Below are 19309 nucleotides of genomic sequence, written 5' to 3'. Positions count from 1 at the left end.
TGTTCAGTTTTACATTCATCAGTAACTGATGAAACTTCCAGTTCTAGTTGAGCCATCAGTTGAGTCACCAGTTGCAGCTCATCAGTTATCCAGTCAGTTAGTGTCCAGTTGCCAGTTCAGTTCCCTTTCACCAGTTCTGTTAAACCTTTTTTTTATAACAATGTACACATATTACACAAGTATTTTATTACTATTGTTGTTTGTGTAACAGCAATGTAAAACTATTACAATTGATTATTGACCGTCACAAAGTTACTAATTGAGAAAAAGAACTAATTAGCAGCATCAGTAACTGATGGTGTTAAATCCGGTAACTCGTAGCGTTCTCAACGGAGCCAAAACGGTATCTGGGCGCAGATACGCGCTATCGGCAGCAAAATCCGGAAGCTGCGTACGCACAACAATACCCAAATCACGATAACAATTTCGTCGTCGTGTCAAATGCGTCTCGATACAAGTTCTGCAATCCGTAACACCGTGCAGGAGCGCGCTAAACCGTGCCGAACAATATCTGGCTAATAGAAATCAGCGAACGTAATAGGGTGACCGACCTGTTGACACCCGACTATAATACTGGGCGTATCGCGCGGTTGCCTTAGGTAGAATTAACGATCAAATTACACGACGGAGAGGCTGAATTAAATGCTCGCCCGGATCGGCTCGCAGGTCGGACAATTCGTTTTGATGCTCCCGATTGCTCCATTGGCCTCTGAACGAAATCCAGTGACGCGTGAAGCCGAAGATAATTTAAGCGGCACACAGGCGGCGATAAAGTCGCCTCTCAACGACTGCCGCTGCGAAAATAATCGTCTCTTCCTTCTCTTGTCGCGTAAATCGTTAATTTGCAATTTAAAGTCACCTTCTCGCCTCGCGAAGCGATTATACGCAGCTCGTCATGCGGATCCCTCGTACGGTCTTGAATTACTTCAATCGAATCGATTTATTACAAAGATTAAATCGATCGTGCCTTGTGAACAAAAATATATTCGGCATGGTGCACGTGTGAAAGATCTCTCGTTAAGAGATTCAATAATTATTCGTCTCAAGCTTGTTATATACCTACATTCATTTTTTTTCCTCGCAAGTAGAGGCGGACCAAACACGGAGCTAATAGCAAAATTTATTTTTACTTAATTTTATGTATTTTATGCAGCCGATGAATATGTATAGCGTATACATAGCGTATACACACATGTATGTACGCATGTACGTATCATGTAATTTCATACCTTCGACAAAATTAGAAACAGAACTCGAGAAGTTTTGATTAATCACGGACTAACTATGTCACGAAGGTACAAATACGCAGGCCGGGTTTTTGCTGAATGCGAGACGTAAGGTCACGACTTTCGACCTACCGTGGCGACGCAAATGCGACACGCAATCGCTTCGTTAGTAACGCCTTCCTGTATCACGAGCACTTCGACGAACAGGTGCTCGATCAATCAATAGATCTTCCGTCGCGCGAAGAAACGCGCGGTTTTTGTTATGTGCCTGTTGCCACGAGACGGCACCCCAAAATCTATACCTAATGGCACCCTGCGTAAACATAAACGAGGACGATAGTGAGATTCTAGAAACTCGCTGGACGTGGGTTCGCGCGACGGATTAATCTTTGCGCCTTGAAATAATTTATTAAGGACCTACCGCGGGGTATTACACATTCGCAAGCGCGCAAAGAGCGCCGGGCTCTCCTTCGTAGAATAACGGGGTATTTCGCGACGCAGGTAGAAGATTAGCGAGCGATATTAATTAAAACGTGATATTGAAAATGCAGCGTCGAAGTTAGGAACTATCAGTATGCAAAATGTAAACTGAAACTCTGGGAATTGAATTTTCATTCGCAGCCCCGAGGGTCGCGTTACACAAGGAAATTAATTAGCTCTCAATTATGGAGCATACAGAAATCTTTAAATCCCTAATATTTTCAGCAGTCTGACTGTAATTGTTCGTAAATTATACAATTGATTCTTAATCGTCAAACTTTTTTAATTTCCGTACCTTCGCAGATAATTCGCGACCGCTCTCGTTTACGGCTACCGACAGAAACGACTTGACGATGAAACAATGGGACGCGGCTGCGGTCCCTCGCAGAGGGTTTCGCAATTCGTTTGAGGGGAAATCCCGTCGCTAAATTCCGCGACGCTCTGCCGCATTTCGTTACCAAATCCGATTCCGTGCGTTCGAGACGCGTTGTTCCGGGTCTCCGCGATAATTGCCTCGTGACGTCCGCTTCGGGCGAAACTTTGGCAACCGCAGGAGCGAGCCCGGCGCCGTCGACGCGCCGCGACGCCCGCGTCGCCGCTCAATTATTGACTGGTGCCCATCTCGTTACACCCTCCCACCCCTGTCCCAGCATCCTCGCTCCGCGAGCCGCCCGCAACACGGCAATGTCCGCGTTTACGTCCAGCTAATGAAATTTTCTATCGCGATAATGGCTAATGAGCGCCGCGAGCCCGGACGCACGTCGCTCTTCCAGAGGATATCCGCGAGTATCGGCTCCGAGCTCGGTCGTCGAACACGCGGAAAAAGGGAGACTATCAAAATAGATGGAGAATTCACGGTTGGATTCGGGATCACGTCGAAACTTGGAGCGCTTTTCAGCAAGGGACACAAACTAGCACAGTGCAATCAGAGAATCATTTCCTTGTTGTTAATAAAGACAAACAACAAAGGTAAAACAAAGAAACTAGAGCGCCTTTAGGTCCGAGCAAGATGTTGGTAGCCCAATAATTGTAATCTAAAATGTGAATTTATATGCCATTTTCCACCTTGTCCTGCGCGCCGGCTTCTTCTCGGAAACGTAACACAGTTTCATTTAGATGAAATCATTGTTGTCGGTAAACTCACATATTAAAATCGATAAACGATTTCTAATTATTTTTTTAATGCTACGTTTAGTATTTGATTCCTCCCCGTGCTGTAAAGAAGTCTTGTTGCGAAACATATTATTTCAGCCAGGATTCGAACCTCGGACTCCCTCAATCCGCGATGAGTGTTTGAACTAAGGCTGGTGATTTCCTTCGAAGGCTTCGACATTCGAAGCTTCGAAGTTGACTTCAAACTTCCGAAATCTTTGAATCTTCGAAGCTTCGAAAATTTCAAAGTTAACTTCGAATTCTTTCGAAGCCCCGAATCTTCAAAGTTTCGAAAGCTTAAGGGATTTCGAAGTTAACTTCGAACTTTGAAGCTTCGAAGATTTCGAAAGTTCGAAGTCGTTGAAAGAACGCTATTTTTCAGGCAGCGTGTAGAAACAAATATAATTAAGGGAAGGTAAAACAATTCACTGTGTCACACAGTGTCGCCTGTGCACGTTGCTGGAAGGCACTCTTAATCGTCAATTTCGCGAGCGCTGAGATGCGATTGATAATTAGTTGGTGCGATATCTTATGGCAATCCGAATAGTTACATTTGGTCTATGAGTAGGTGCTTGGATCTGATAACCAATCGGGATGTAAATTGTCGCTGTAAAAGCAGATAGGTACGTGTCGATTGCACAGCGATATATTTCTTTTGCTATTATTCTACGGTGGTAGAACCAGCGTGCTTAATCGGGAAGCGCGCTGCTATGAGCTCGCGTGTCGCTCTACTTTTCTGGGACACGCTCGCGAACAGACGCTTCCAATCGGGATTTTTCGCTAATGTCGCCCTTAACGCGCGAATACGCGGGCGACAAGCACTGCTGAGATGAATTTTCACATTTTACATCCGCGAGGGAGGGAGGGGGGGGAGGAGTGAATAGAGCGGGCCTGTGAAACAATTTTACGGGCATCGAACCGGCGGAGGTCTAACAATGCGGATAAAGCGGCGAGACTCATCCGCGGGCGTTTCCTCGCACTTCGCAATTGGCGGTGAAATTATTGGTCGCTATTCAGAATTCGTTTCATTAAGCAGTATTTTCTGACGCTGCGCGATCCATTCGCGGCGCCAGGACGCTACCCGCGTCCCTGCGTCGGCATTTCCCGCCCATGAATACCGGAATTCGATGGAAAGTTGCCGGAGAATCCCGCTGGTTATAGCTTTACTTTCGCCCACGGTGTCGGGCGCGTTTACGTCACGCCACTTGCTCGCCTATATGTTCCAGACAAAAACGGGCGTTCATTTTGCGATTCATTACGGGACGCTCATTCGTTTGCGTTTCCGAATCGTTCCGCGAGCGATCGATGTGGAACGGAGATCTCAAAGGGCCTGGTCTGATTACAAGCGACAACTACTCAACGTATAATATGGTCTTTACGTGTTATTTTCGCGTTGCGTGTTAACTAAGTAATTAAAACACTATTATGTGATTTTGTTCGACTCGCACGAGATTTTCGTATAATTTGCCATATTATTATAATTATACAAAACTTTATTTTTACTCTTTCCCAAGATGATTGGTAAGCTATGCGTCATAATTAACATAATTAACATGTTTCAGTCTTTTCTTGACCGTGTCTGGCATTTTTAATGATACAGAATTGCGAAAAATATTACCTCAACCAGGGTTTGAACCTGGACTTCCCTACACTCTAGGCGGGCGTCTCACCAATTCGGCCAATTCGACGACATATAAATTAACAGAATCATACACACTAAATTATAAGATTGAGTGGTGAAAGCGTATTTAATAAATGTGGCCAGCTGAGGTCGATCGAAATTTTACAAAATTATAAGATTGAATCGTCGATATTAATTTTAATAATCGCATGCTCTAATTTCTCTTATGTTGCGTTTTGTTACGAATGGATTGCGTATCATTGCACTTGGGAATTTAATCAAACATTCCGTCCCGATGTTTATTACATTTACATCCGGCTGCTGCTCGTCCGAGTGAAGTTGATAAATCCGCGAGTCGTCGCCGTTGTCACGCGACCGACATGACGGGCGACACCGTTAAGCCTCTGGAAATGGAAAATATTACGGAATTACGAACAGAGGGGGTTCTTACAGGCGCACAATGCTCCCGCGAGGAGTCCTGGCGGCTACAATCCTCTTTTCATTCGCGGCGAGGACAATGCACCTACGCGTGGCTCAACGCGAGCGAGAGGGAAGCGAGATCCGTTGCAGGCAGCTGAATATTTTTTTCCCCATTTTGTAATCCAACGTCTCGATAGCTCGTCACGTTCGTTCGTTAGTGTCTCGAAGAAGACCGCGACACTATTCGAGATGTCCCCTCCCTCCCCCCCCCCCCCTGGCACGCTCTTGCTGCGAACGATGTTGCATAAGAGAGCGCGGTAGTTGCATTCAAATGCAGATTGCGGCTCTGTTACCATTGGGCTACCAACAGCATCGCACCATCGTGCGTGGCATATCGGTATAATTAATGAATGAATAGCTACTATTTGGCACGTTTGAAAAGAGAGAGGATGATTTATCAAAACGAGGAAGGTACACGATATTACCGGGCCGTATGAACCACCAACAGGTGACCAAATTTCGGATCAGATACCAAATGCGGATCAACACTCTGACGAGTCACTAATAAGCGACATATTTTAAGTAGTTCACTTAAATTCTGCTCTTTTTATATATGCAGGGTGAGTCATCCGACAAAATTTTTGAGAAGGTAGAACGGATCGAAATAAACAAAAAAGTCCTGCACCATTTTGCAATTTTCGCAATAGATAACGAGTAGTTGATTATTAAAAATTGTCTTAGCCCATCAGTCTACCGCCCAATTCGAGCGCGCGGAAAGTTGTTTATCGCAATCGGCAATGGCTACGCACGAGCGGCGCGTAAAATAAATAAGTAAATAAATAAATCAGATGTACGATTCCATCGGTTAATTTCGCTTTAATTTAATTTTTCTGATCGCAAACGCGTAGCCGGCTATCGCGACGCGAGTCTAGTCGCGCTGTCTCCCCCTCGCCATATTTTTCTATGTTCCATGTAACATACAAACATACATACGGACAAATATTTTGATGCCGAATTTCATTTTGATTGAAAAGGGCTAAGGAATTGTTATAGCTCGGAACGGGGGTCTAGCGTTACGCGTCGTTCGTGCGTAGCCATTGCTAGAGACCCTGTAATCAGAGACTGGCCATAAGAGAGTTCGTCGAATCGTAGAAGAGTGAGATAGCCTGTGTTTCTCTTTCGCTCGCAGGAATTTGACAAACTCTTTTATGACCAGTCTCTGATTACAGGGCCTCCAGCCGTTGCCGAATGCGATAAATAACTTTCTGTGCGCATGGCAATGTCGATCGCCGGGAGGCCACGTCTCACCACGCGCTCAAATTGGGCAGTAAGTCGGGCTAAGACAACGATTTTTAATAATTAATTATTCGTTAACTATTACGAAAATTGCAAAATGGTACAGAGCTTTTCTGTTCATCTCAATCCGTTCTACTTTCTCGCAAATTTTGTCGGATGTGGAATGACTCACCCTGTATATATATATATATATATATATATACCATACATTTACGACTTTACGCTATACTGTCGACATCATAAAAGGCACCGACGGGTTTTTGTGTCGCTTATTAGCGACTCGTCAAATTGTTGATCCGCATTTGGTATCTGATCCGAATTCGGTCACCTTACCCTAAATTCGGGGGGGTAAACCGCTGAGGGCACTGTGGTGTACAGATTTGCGGCATCACTGGGCATTACTAGGCATTTTTGGGGCATTATAAAGATAAAATATATAAGATAATAAGATAAAGTAATGCCCACTGGGCATTAGTAGGCATTGGTGTACATGATTTTGCTCGGCGGCTCATCCCCCGAGAGCAACGTTAACAGCTTCGGGACATCCGTTTATCAGATGCGACTCGGCAACGCGAAGATCTCACCTCGCGATGACTCTTGATTGGATCGGCAGTTTGTTTTTTTTTTTGGGAGACGTACTCTGTAAAATGCAGTGTGTTATTACGATAAAAATCAGCGCGGCGCAAACGGGATTATACGCGAGGCGCGTATATCGACAAGTTGACTTGCCAGCGAAATAAATTCGTTCGGATTTTCTACGTGAGCGATGAAAGCTACATGGAATAAATTTTCGTCGAATTTGCAGACTCACGGGGAAGTATCGCAAAACCGATTTCCATTTCCATGCGCGCGAGTTTCCAGCGTCGGGCAAAAAGTGGAGATTTCGTCGTAGCCTACTGTTCTCTATTGCATCTCACGTCTCTTATCAATGGAGCAACGATATCGCATGCCGTATCCCCATTATCCCGTAATGACGTTTGTTATCGCGCGACCGGTTCTCTTAACCCACTGTCCCAATTCAGGCTATCTCGTCATTTTCCTGCGCGTGGCATCGCTTATTTTTTCAGGATCGTTACGACTTTCCACGATGTATTGTGTCCCGCTTTCCTTTTAATGGGAAAATGTTAAACGGCAAGATGGATAAAATAATTGTTACAATCGGGCTGGTAATTTTTCAATTTATATGCCTTCAGAAACGCAAATAAGTCCGAACATTTCGTGTTTCAATTTCGCCAATATTTTAACAGAGATTTTATTTGTATGATAGCTCGACCGTTGGCAAAATTAAATGGAGAAAAGTAAAGATTAAAATGATTTTAAACATTACAGAAAGAGGAGAAAAGGAGATTGACGCCAAATTTATTACAAGGAGTGCGTATGTCAATCTGGAATATTTTGTACATTAGGTTTGCAAAGCTATTGCGCGTTTTGATGAGATTGAGTTGAAAGAAATATTATGAACTGTACATTATCTCACACATGTATTTATTATTACTATAGATTTCTTTTCAAACTCTTAATTTCATGCGCGGAGGAACGCACGTATTTATTGCAGTTTGTGATATCACAGGAACAAATTTCGAGGCTATTAGAAAAATCTGCCAGTAAGAAATTTTACAAATCTTAAATATAAATTTAAGATTTGCAGAGACGTCGATGTAGAAAGCAGTTATTACATTTTTTCCCAACAAGATTTTTATTTCGATTTTGAGTTTTTGTAATTTATAAAATGTCGCGCGTTTATATATAACGCTATTAACATTTCTCGGAAAATTCATCTTTTTTTCAAGATACGCAGTGACTTATAAGCATATTGTATAATAATTAGCATTATATGAGTAGGTTAATCTACTTGATTAGATATAAATTGTGCTTTTTATATATTCAAGCGGTCATTACGTGCAGCTAAAAAGAACTTTGCCATTGGAAGGACGGTAATTCGAGGAAATAAAATATTTCTTCTTTCTAAAATTATACACAAAGTTAAACATTTTGTGACGTACACTTTTATACATATTTAATATATATACACTATTTTTACTATGTATAAGCATTCGCGCTCAAAACCGGCCATAATCGCGTGCAAACAATGCGATTCTATGAACGTGTAACAATTCTTATCAGCTGTTATCGAAATACGTCATCGCGTTGGTGTGTCGCCTATTATTTTACTTCTCTTATTACGCAAGGTGCTTCAAGTTGCTTGATTAACGTTGCGGAAAATAAAAACTTGCCCTTTTCTGTCACTCCCCCGCTATTTTTTTTTAAGTCGCGCGATTTCTATCAGGACGCGGGGCAGCTAATACCTTCCCCGCTCATCGCTCACGTTTCGCGAAATTCATTTATCACGGCGTAGATCGCGTTTTAATGGGCCTTTCGTTCCGATAGAAACCATCGGCCGACATTTAAAATTAATGTCGTACACTCTTAGGTAGTATTTTACAACCACCGCAAACGTGCTAAACCGCTTAACGTTGTTGGCCACGTAGCCAGCCTATCCCTGTTACCATCTATCGTGCGAAGCGCTATTAGCCATTATCGTTTTCTTCCTAAAATATTCGTCCGTTTTCTCTCGAACATATACAGATATTTTATTCTCAAGGTACATGCCGTTTTTTTTTTCAACTTACCACGAAACACACCTCTTCGATAATGAATTTTTATTGAAATTGCAAGAGTAAAGAAACGCAAATGCAACGCGTGTTTTCTCTGTTTAAAATCTCTTTCGGTCTGAAAATCGCGATATTGTAAAATAAAGCGTACTGCAACACGCGCGCGCGCGCCTGTAAAACGCTCGATTGACGTCAGTCACGAAGATATTTTTAGCTTTCTGTTACAGCGTTTAGACTGTTTAGAAAAAGAAAAAGAGAGAAAGCAATGCCCGTTTTCTTCTCGGCATGCCGTTGTGCGTGCTGCACTCCCCATCTTGTGATTATTTGTACATTTTCGGTAGCTCCGAGCGTTACTCCGTTTCCTTTCTTTCCTTCCCATTACTGCCTACCGTGCCTATCGATATTCCGGCTCTCTGGCACGATAAGGGGGGTTGGCGATGATGATATTTACGATAAGGCGGTTCTCCGGGGTTACGTGGGCGCTGTAGAGTGGTGGGCGTTGTGCACAGGGTTTATTTTAAACCCATGTCATCACGCATTATTCGGTACACCATGAGTCAATATCGACCTCCGCCTTGATCGCTCTTTACGCTCGCTTATTTAAGATATCCGTGAGACGAGCAGGGAGAGACGGTATATCGGGGGGAGAAAAAAAGAAAGAGGGAGGATAAAATAGAGCAGAGATATACGTGTCGCATTGCGTGAAACTCATTTGTATAATATATTATAATATGTACACAGAGATACCGAAATTTAGGGCCTGGAGTGATTCCTTATAGTTTTCGATGTCGTGAATCCGCAAGCGAAAATGCTGAAAATTTTACTACGCCACACAGTGGTCCAGTATGTAAAATTAGCGGCTCAAAAACTGTGTCTAATCATGAATTTGGTGAAGAACAAGCATAAATACGACGTGAAAACTCAATGAAAATTGTCATCGCGCGCGATGCTAATCTTAATTGTTTCACTTCTAATTTCAGTTGAACCCAATCCAATGCGCGATGAGAGAAATACAAAAGAAATAGGTACAAGGTGAATCTTCTAAAGATTCTTCTAAAAGAAAAACAGAAATCGCCGAAATGTTCTTTATTAAAAAGACCGATAATAATTAATTTACAGACACTGAAAACCTAAATGTAATGTATGACTATGGATTAAATACGTCACAGAGAACGCAAATGCGAATCAATGCAAACAATTTTTTTTTATTCGATAACTATTTATTTGTACTTTTTTTCATCCTAGTTACATCAGGGTAAAATAAGGTAATTTTTAGTAATACCACAATATATCAACAAATGATTAAAACACATACTTCACATACATGTATTTTTTACAAGATTAAATATACATATACACTTACCTGCAATTTTCATACTTGTAGTAAAATAAAATATTAAATTACTTTATTATCAACTGAAATTAGAAGTGAAACAATTAAGACTAGCATCGCGCGCGATGACGATTTTCATTGAGTTTTCACGTCGTATTTATGCTTGTTCTTCACCAAATTCATGATTAGACACAAGTTTTCGTTTAAAATTTTATTTTTAACCTTAACTGGCATGTGTACTTCAAAGTTGTAATCATCAATATTTTTTTTCTCGAAAAAAGGAGTTTTGAGCCGCTAATTTTACATACTGGACCACTGTGCGCCAGGTTTTTGAGAAAAGTGTATTTAGACAGCAAACCATTACATATACAGGGTGCAATTTTTATTGCGAAAATTCACACATTAAACCATTGGGCTACTTACAACCTGCTCGGACTCCATATCGGCTTTCTTATCGCTTATTGATTTACATTATATCGATCCATGGTTTAAATCTTTATTATAAAGAATAAATAATTCTTCTTCGTATATTCTTACAATCCTGTATCGTCTTATGTACGTATGTTTACTTTGAAAAACTAAAACAAAGCTAAAAGTTCGATGATGCGGTGAAAGATTTGATCTTTTTATTTTAAATTACAATGTTCGAGCTTAATTTGAGTTTTTTCGAGGTTCCTTGTACAGCGATTTTCAACGAGTGTGCCGCAGAACGTTTTAGTAATTAGTTTTAGTAATTAGTTTATGTAAATTTTCAAAGATAGTAAAAATGAATTTTTTACCTCCTTTCTCTCAAAAACTTGACACGACAGGACATTTCGCTTGCAAACTTGGGTTTACGACATCAAGGACTGAAGCTTTGTTGGAAAAGAAAAGTTTCTTCTTTCCCAGCAGAAAAATTTGTAACTCTGTGTGTGTTGCAATTAGTTTCACGATCGAGTTTCACGAAAACTTTTGAAACTTCGCTATATATTATCGTTATACGATTATCATAATTGTAAAAATATTTACGCGTCGGTATAATTGCGGTTAATTATCGTGGAGCGATTTTATTATTCTTCGATAATGCCTCAACGCAATTGTTCGGTGAATAGACTCGTAAAAAAGAAGCTTAAAAAATCAGAAATAATAGGACGCTGCTTGCCGCTCGGGCCTGAATCGGTAATAATATATAAACATTGCGCACATCGCAATAAGTGGAAATTATTCACGCAACTGCAATCCCAGTTTTTACGTCACTGAATGCGTAATTAGCCGCGGGCGTCACGTCAATATGTACTAATGTCAGTTACGATTTTATTCGCAAACCAAGCAAAATCGATGATGCTAACGTGGTCTGCCGCATGACGTACTGCGAATCTCGTAACCGTTGCGGATGAAATTAGTTGACGAAATTCGGACAGCGCGCGTCGACGGCGAGAGCTCGCCGTCGAAATCGGAGCCGTCGTCCCTCCGGCGGATCCCGATATATGCGCGGCGGCGCGTGTCGGAAGTGCTTCTACCGGAAGTCGGGCGCATCGGACATTAATCGGCACACGTTTCATTGGCAAGACCCACATGTCGGTCAAGGGCCCCGACGCCGGGAGACGCCCGCGTCTCATTTCGGGTCATGATTCATTGGCGTCCCAGCGGACCTGAAACGCTGATTCCGCGCGGCATTATGCATACGTGCCAATTTGCCTTCATTTGCATTAGACAAGAGCGGCGCGTCTTCCCGGGAAGAGCGCTCTCTCTCTCTCTCTCTCTCCCCCCTTCCTCCCCCCCCCGGTACCACTGTGCATACCGAGCGCGAAATGCGTTACCGCATAGAAAAATCCACTTGGACTCTCGGGAAATGCAAAGCGTATAACATTAACACATTCACCGCCGAGGCGTATTTTACGTGACTTGTCGTTCGCGTCAATTAAATAATTTTCTATTAAAGAGACCCAGGTAGAAATTTTGTCTGGAAACAATCAGGGCCCCATATATTTTTTGTAAAATATTTCTGGGATCCAGGTGGAAAATCTAGCTAGGATCTATGTAAAGTTTGGGACGCCTAAATCGAACAGGCCCTATCGCTGAATCCAGATCGGTCCAAGATTACCCGGAATTTGTTTCGAAAAATTATCTGGAATCTAGCTGGGGTCTATAATTTTCCTAGATATTTACTTATAAGTTTGTACCATAATTATTTTTATGATCCAGTCTGGCCCAGGCTTCAATCTAAAATTTTTCCCTAAAATATTCTCTGGAATTCCACCCGAGCAGAAATTTTAGTAGGGTTCTGATAGGGTCCTAATAAAGATGTCTTAATGCCTGGTCAGGCACTCATCAGGCAGCCCTGACAGGGCCCTGACCGTAAATGTAACGTCGAGGTTTATCCATGATCCAGACAACTCGCTCTCGCATCATATCGGCTCGCCTTTTATATTAATACGGGACGATTTTTACTTACGAGGAAGACTAACGCGCGGTCGCCACGTCGCGGCAGTATGTGGTACTAGTGCTATTTATTCAGGAGGGAATCAGGGAAAAATCTGTGTGAAAAATCACAGTGGCAATCTAGGACCCATGTAGATTTTTCCGACTATTTTTCTCTCGGTAAAATCAAGGTAAATTTCTAGGGTGTATTCTGGACCTAAACGGATATTTTTAATTGGAGATTTTTCTATCCAGGCCCTGTACTTAATCTCGGCAAATTGAGGCAGATTTCTACCTGGGGAACAACGGAACATTTAATTTATAGTAGTAAATGTACAGCATTGAATCGCGTAAAAATATATAATGCGCGAGGCATTTATTCGACGGTCACCGACGATGGCCGACGAGGTCGTAAACGGAAAGCTCAGTGTCGGTCATCGGCGACCGTGTTGGCGGTGACTGTGTTAGAAAGGACAAAGGATTGTCGTCGGGATGATTTACATATTTCTATTTTTATGACAACTTTTTTTCCCATCGCGGTTTTTCTCATCATCCCCGGCGATGCGCGGACGTTAGAAGAATTCTTGAGCTCTTGGGTTTTCGAACGTTACTTTGCATTTTTCTCAAGTGTCCCGGAATGCATTTTACCCGAGTGTATATAGAACGCATTTCCTTTCAGCCGTAGAGCTTCTTCCGCGAATGCGAAATTACATCCCCCCCCCTCCCCCCCACGTGACGCTTTACGGGGCAAACTATTAAACCGGGAGAAGTTTTAACGATGATAATTAAGGTAGTCTATCGAATTGAACTCAGGGAAAATAAGGAGAAATTATTTCTAACCAATTTAAAACCGCGATTTCAAGATAACGGAGATTTATCCTAAGATTTATCGAGATGCTGAACATTAAAAGGTGATTGCGAAACGATAATGAAAATTACTCAATTTTTGCGATTGCGCGGAACTTGAAGGAATTCGTATATCCATTGTAAGTTAGTCGAGCGTGTGTACTGTACATAAATGAAAGTGCCTGTCAAAGAAAGGCAGAGAAAGAAAGAGCAATTAGTACGCTCTCAGTAAGAAAGGAAGCAACTCGCGGGAAGACATTAATCTCCCATTTCAATCCTTTTTTTCTTCCTATCTTTGTAGGGAGGAGGTGCAGGAGCACACGGTGAGATGGAACGCGAAGTTCGAATTTTTATGCAAGATGAGCGCCAACGCGTCCACGGGCGTGCTCGATCCGTGCATTTTAAGGATATCTGTGAGAAAGGTGAGAGCAAACTTACTTTCCGTTTGAGGCGCGAACATCGCTGGGAAACGGGACGAAAGAGTGACGCGGAGAGAGATTTTTCTCTCTCGTGTTTTCACGAACGTTTTACTCCTCGTTCACATTCCCATGCTCGCGAAATACCGGAGTAAGAATCGACTATGAAATAATGGTTTTATCTTACTCATTTGTTCTGTTGTTTTATTTAAAATTAGTAAAACGAAGAAATGAAAGCGGGATAAAAGTTGTACTCTTGGGCATAAATGTTTATTAACTCTGTTGAAAAGATACGCGAATAATTTCATTTCTTATTTAATTCGAATAAACGCGAATGAATATGAATCTCCCCGTTAAAAGTATTCCGGAATAATCGAACGCTACGGAACTACGTAGTTTTTTTTATTGCTAATTTTAATTGCGTTCTTGGAAACGCATTGAGCGCAAACGTAACTAGATAAATAGTTAATGTTAAATGCCACGTGTCCTCATAAATCTCCTTTGTGCGGGCAGGAGTTGAAAGGAGGCAGATCCTTCCAGAAACTGGGCTTCACCGACCTGAACCTGGCCGAATTCGCGGGAGCTGGCCTCTGCCGAAGAAGGTGCCTCCTGGAGGGCTACGATGCGCGGCACCGTCAAGATAATTCTATGCTACGTGTGGCTATAAAAATGAACATGCTCTCCGGAGATATTCTGTTTAAAGTGTAAGACACATTATCTACCTATCTGAAGCAGCGGTATAAATGTTTGAATGCTTGCGTAACAGTAGACATCTCAGATTTTTGATTTATTACGTTACAGTATAAGTACAGTTTTTTTAAATAATATATCGAGTATATTGAATCAAGTTAATAATCTACTATATCCATAACTGGAGTCTTAATGAGAAGAAATTCCCTTTCTGGTATCTTCTATTCACGCTCCTTTTCCACACTATGTAAAAATCTGATATAGAACCGTTACGGTTAATTACATACCTTTGCTGTACAATCGAGCACAATTATGCGTTAAGGAATCAAGCGCGATTTTCATGATTTTTAGTTCTGTATTGTAAAGCGTTCATGGAAGCTTATAGTGTTGTTACGCTCGCGACACGATCCTTAGAATTGAACCGAATCGAGCTGCAATCTTGAAGAAATCGTCAAGCTCTTCCACAAGTCGCTGTTGATAAACGGTTACCAGGAAGACTCGTACGAGCTGTCAAATCATACGGTCTTATTGTCTTACCACTCCGCTGTATCAGTCTGTGTGTAAACGAGTTTCTTTTTCCTACAAGTCAAATTCGTTCGTTTCTGAGCGTGCAAACGGTACGCGACGACACGAGCGTAACAGTATATTACACAAAAATGATTCAACTCTTATCTGTAAAAAAAAACGCATATAACACATGGAATTAAATTTGAGGAAGATATATAAGTATAATAGTTTGGTCATTATATTTGTGATAAGTTAGCGCAGAATTTTATCTCTAACGTTTATTCCTAATGTGTTTCGTGAAATTGACTCCAGCGGAAAAATAAGGTCTTTGTTGGTTCCGCACTGCAGAACTGCGTCCAATTGTGTCCGCGTTTGATCGAACGAACATCTCGTGGATTCCTTTTGTTTAACGGATTAATCGATTATTGCTCCAGCCCTTCCCCGTCGTTGAAGCAGACGCAGCTGGCGGTGCCTGGGGCGCAAGGTGCACCTGGCGTCACCGGTGACGAGGTGACGGCATCTGAGAGATGCACTAATCGGGAAGATTACGTGTCTACCGGTTCATTGGCGGGAAGTATAGCAAGCGCCAGCAGTGGTTTCGGCAGTCTTCCCAAGAAGAGGCCCACACTCTTCACTTCCGGTAATTTGCTCGTTTCTACAATGTATATGATATGTACCGAAAGTATTCGTCAAAAAGTAGCTCGTAAGAAAGATTCAGTGCTTTGACTAACAAAGACAGCGTACGATGAGAAGCAAATTTTCGCTACCGTAGCTAATCGTGGTTTGCCAAGAATATTTTGCTGCCATAACTATAAATTTCTAAAGCACAGCAAAGCATTCAACTATCACAACTAAATATTAGCTGCCCATATTTTACAAGTAAAATTTTGCTGCCACGTGCACCTTTTAGCTACGGCAGCTACTTTTTTCTTTCCGTGTACGTAAGCTACATGCGAAGCATCAAGGATGATGCGATCACGCCTGTAAGGAATAAATTGTAAGAAAGAGCAAAGGGAAGTTAACTTAATGAATTGTGTGCGATTAGAACTTCTCAGCGGAACGGAAACGTACGACCCGATGACTCTCAGCGAGATCGTACCGTCGGCGGTCCCGGTGGAGGCTCTAGTGGAGGCGCACACAGAATCAGGGCACTCGCGCAACAGCAGTAATACCAGTCAACTTAGCAAAGGGTCCGGCTACGGTTCTTTAAATTCGCATAGTCAGCACAGCAGACAGAGCAGTAGCGGTGATAGCGGTCACATTAGGTAAGACTTATCATCTCGACGATCCTGCGCATCTACTTCGAACAACTTTCGAAATCTTGGCGTTGCACTGATATATGAAACAAAGCGATACTCAGGAAGGTTTATATCTCGAAGAATACTTTCAAGTTGAGCGCAATCAACGAGGACGTCCAGAGTTCTTTGAATTCCTTGTTGACAAAGTCGACTTAAATCTTCCATATTGCATTTTACTTTTCACGTCCAGTTACGTTAAATTGAAATAGAAAGCTGAACTGTAATTGTTAATTACGCGACATTCTGCAAAGATTATTGTGAATTGCCTGGTTCCATCGTTTCTGTAACAGTATACGAGTTGAAAACCGAGAGGATCTAAAGGGTAGAACGCGAAAGAATACGACGAACTTATTGCCGCGACTGGAAACGGTCGACAACGCGCGGATGATAAATATATTTCACCCATAGTTTTATCACAAGTTAACAATTTCCTTTTTATAACGCAAGACATTTGGCTTTATTAACAAGGTACTTGAGCTATAGATATCGCACCATATCTCGCTTTAAATATTACTTGCCTTTATCTTGACTCGAGAACGATATTCTATCTTCGACCTTTAACGATATCAACCTTCTATACGCTAGGTAATCGATAAAACTTGCTTGTAGAGTAAGCTCATGCAAACTTTCGAATAACTAACTGCTTTATTTTTAAATTAATAACACGAATAAAATTATATATTATATATATACACATGGCGATCTGAACGGTCCAGCAGATGACTAACAAGAGAGCGAATCAATAACGCGAGAAAATGTTCTGTTTTTGCTCCAGCCTCAAGCGATCTCTTCATTCTCAATTTCTCGACCATAACTACGAGACTCTGGACTCTGTATCTTTTTTTTACTTTACGTATGTCTCTCTCTCTTTCTTTATCTTTATGTACATGAGTTTATGATTTTTGCATGCTTGTACATTTGTGTTGTGATCTTTATAGGTCACCCTCCTGGCCGGTATGGGCGCCACGAATCCCCAATTCCTCCCAGAATCTGTCCACACAGCCGATCGCCTATCGGCCCGGCACCTGCATCGAACCTCTGTCACTGCACCCCTCCTCCCTGTCGCACCTGGTCTCCAGAGCTCAGTTCTGGTCGGCATCGAGCCCTCTCTCCTCGCGCAGCGGTCAGACAATTGTGGAAAACCCGATGAAAATCGATGTTATCGCGAAGAACGTTTATTCCGTCGGAAAGCAGCAGCAGCAGTCGCTCTGCGGAATCGGGAACGGTTTCTTGAACGACAGCGACCCGCGCGACGACGCGAACGCGGACACCCGGGTGACGTCCGGTATCTTCAGGGTGCCAGACGTGCCGCGACACTCGCGCAAGAATTACGAGAGGAACAGCTTCGAGGCGTATAACGAACGTAACGCGATGATGAGCTCGCTCGCCAAGGAGAGCAACGGGCAGCAGGGTAACGTCTTCCCGATCGCGAAGCCGAGAATCAGTGCCGCGGTTTGGCGCGGCATGTCGAAGACCTGCGACTGCATCGAGAAGGGCAAAACGAGCCCGGTGTTGCGACTGGTCGATCAGGCTAGAGCCGTGTCCTCTCCCGATCCTCTCCATAGGCCCGACAATCAAAGAGCCCCGCTACGTCCCACGACGACAGCTCAGACCCTCAGGTAGGTTTCATTCATCAACGAGTTTTCAGTTTCGCGATTCTTTCACGGAGATCTCGAGAGCGTCTCATTCCCTCTCCTCTGGTCTCCCCGGTTTCTTTATCTAGCCGTATTTCCCGTTTTTTTTTAATCTTTGAGACAATTCTACGCGTCATAATATCTGCCCTTATCTTGAATGATTGATGCCCTCTCCGCAGGAACGCGAACCAGAGAGGGGAGATATTTCCGTGAATATTTACAATGCGTTTGATTAGCAGACGGTGCGTTGCATTAAACGGTCTTTATTCGGAGCTGAGGTCATCTCATTTACAAATCGTTAACGACGACTGTATGTCCGGAATGCCAGAGTAATTGGTGATTCCGTCCTGACAAACCAGCAGATGTTCGAAGGAGCGATTCCCCCCCAGCGTTTCTCTTCCTTGTTCAACACATCGTGTTTTCTATATTAAGAACGTTAAAAGCATATTCCAATCAAGTTACATTCACCAATCTCTTTATATCAGCCACTTAATTCGTTTCGTGTATTCATTTTCTTGTTATCTTTTATTTTCATGTAATGTTTTACTTTATTTTATTTAGAGAATAGAGCGATGTGCTTGAGACGTAATAAATAATGGTAACCCAATAGAGAAAGCCGCGCGTTTAAAGCTCGTTTGTGCGTAATCGATTCGCTTGAATCTACCGCAAGAAATTAACGATACATCACACATGATCGATCATACATGTAACATGAAGAAAACGTATCAAATTGTATCGACATGCATTTTATTTAATGAAAATTGATGAATTTTTGGACAGATTTAAATTTAATATTTCGCTGTTGCTTAATTATCTTCCGTACTTTTATCATACGAGTGCAATAACTCATGTTTCATTAACCATGATAATTATGCTCGGCCATTTATCATTTCTGTGCCTTTGATGTGAGCTAATTAAAAATATGCTACGTTATTACGTGGCAGTTCCAAGTAAGGAAAGAGTTATCTAGTATCGCAGTAAGGGGATGGTGTGTGTCTCTTAAAGATTCATTGTTCTCGTGAGAACAAATACGTTCTCTTCTCGTATTTTTTTTCTTGCGTTTCTTACGAAAATTTACTAAAGCGTGTGTTCGTTATTATCTTCCGAGATTATATTGTGATCCAAGTAATTTCTCAACTACCATACAATTTAAAGTAACTTAACTGCGACGTAAATTTCTTGTAAGACATTACAAGAGATCGCATTGAAAATTTTTTATGAATTATTAGAGAAGATAAGAAAAATGTTCAGGTTCTGGTTTTTTTCACAAAATCTCATATTTTTCTCAGTTTGTTATGAAAGTTAATGAAGAATTGAAACTGCATCTCAACAAATTAATTGAATCACATTGAATGAGTGCCATGCAACTCATAATCGG

General features: G+C 42.0%; 1 protein-coding gene across 3 annotated transcripts in view; it reads left to right on the top strand.

Annotated features, from left to right (window-relative positions):
- Positions 1 to 19309, top strand: part of LOC105562483 (protein FAM102A) — a 91624-nt gene that overhangs the window by 65369 nt on the left and 6946 nt on the right. Inside the window, exons 3-8 of one of the 3 annotated variants that reach the window (XM_012013356.1) lie at positions 13688 to 13808; positions 14316 to 14506; positions 15434 to 15639; positions 16045 to 16264; positions 17073 to 17150; positions 17236 to 17916. In XM_012013356.1, coding sequence (XP_011868746.1) covers positions 13688 to 13808; positions 14316 to 14506; positions 15434 to 15639; positions 16045 to 16264; positions 17073 to 17150; positions 17236 to 17916 — 1497 coding nt within the window. The remainder of the gene's footprint in view (positions 1 to 13687; positions 13809 to 14315; positions 14507 to 15433; positions 15640 to 16044; positions 16265 to 17072; positions 17151 to 17235; positions 17917 to 19309) is intronic. The other 2 variants (XM_012013357.1, XM_012013358.1) reach the window with 2 other exon arrangements.

This window comes from Vollenhovia emeryi, unplaced genomic scaffold, assembly GCF_000949405.1.
Source record: "Vollenhovia emeryi isolate VEMERY1.0 unplaced genomic scaffold, V.emery_V1.0 DF939187.1, whole genome shotgun sequence".
Taxonomy (NCBI): Eukaryota; Metazoa; Arthropoda; class Insecta; order Hymenoptera; family Formicidae; genus Vollenhovia; species Vollenhovia emeryi.
Note: the sequence above shows the minus strand (reverse complement) of the source record. Positions and strands in the feature narration are given on the sequence as shown.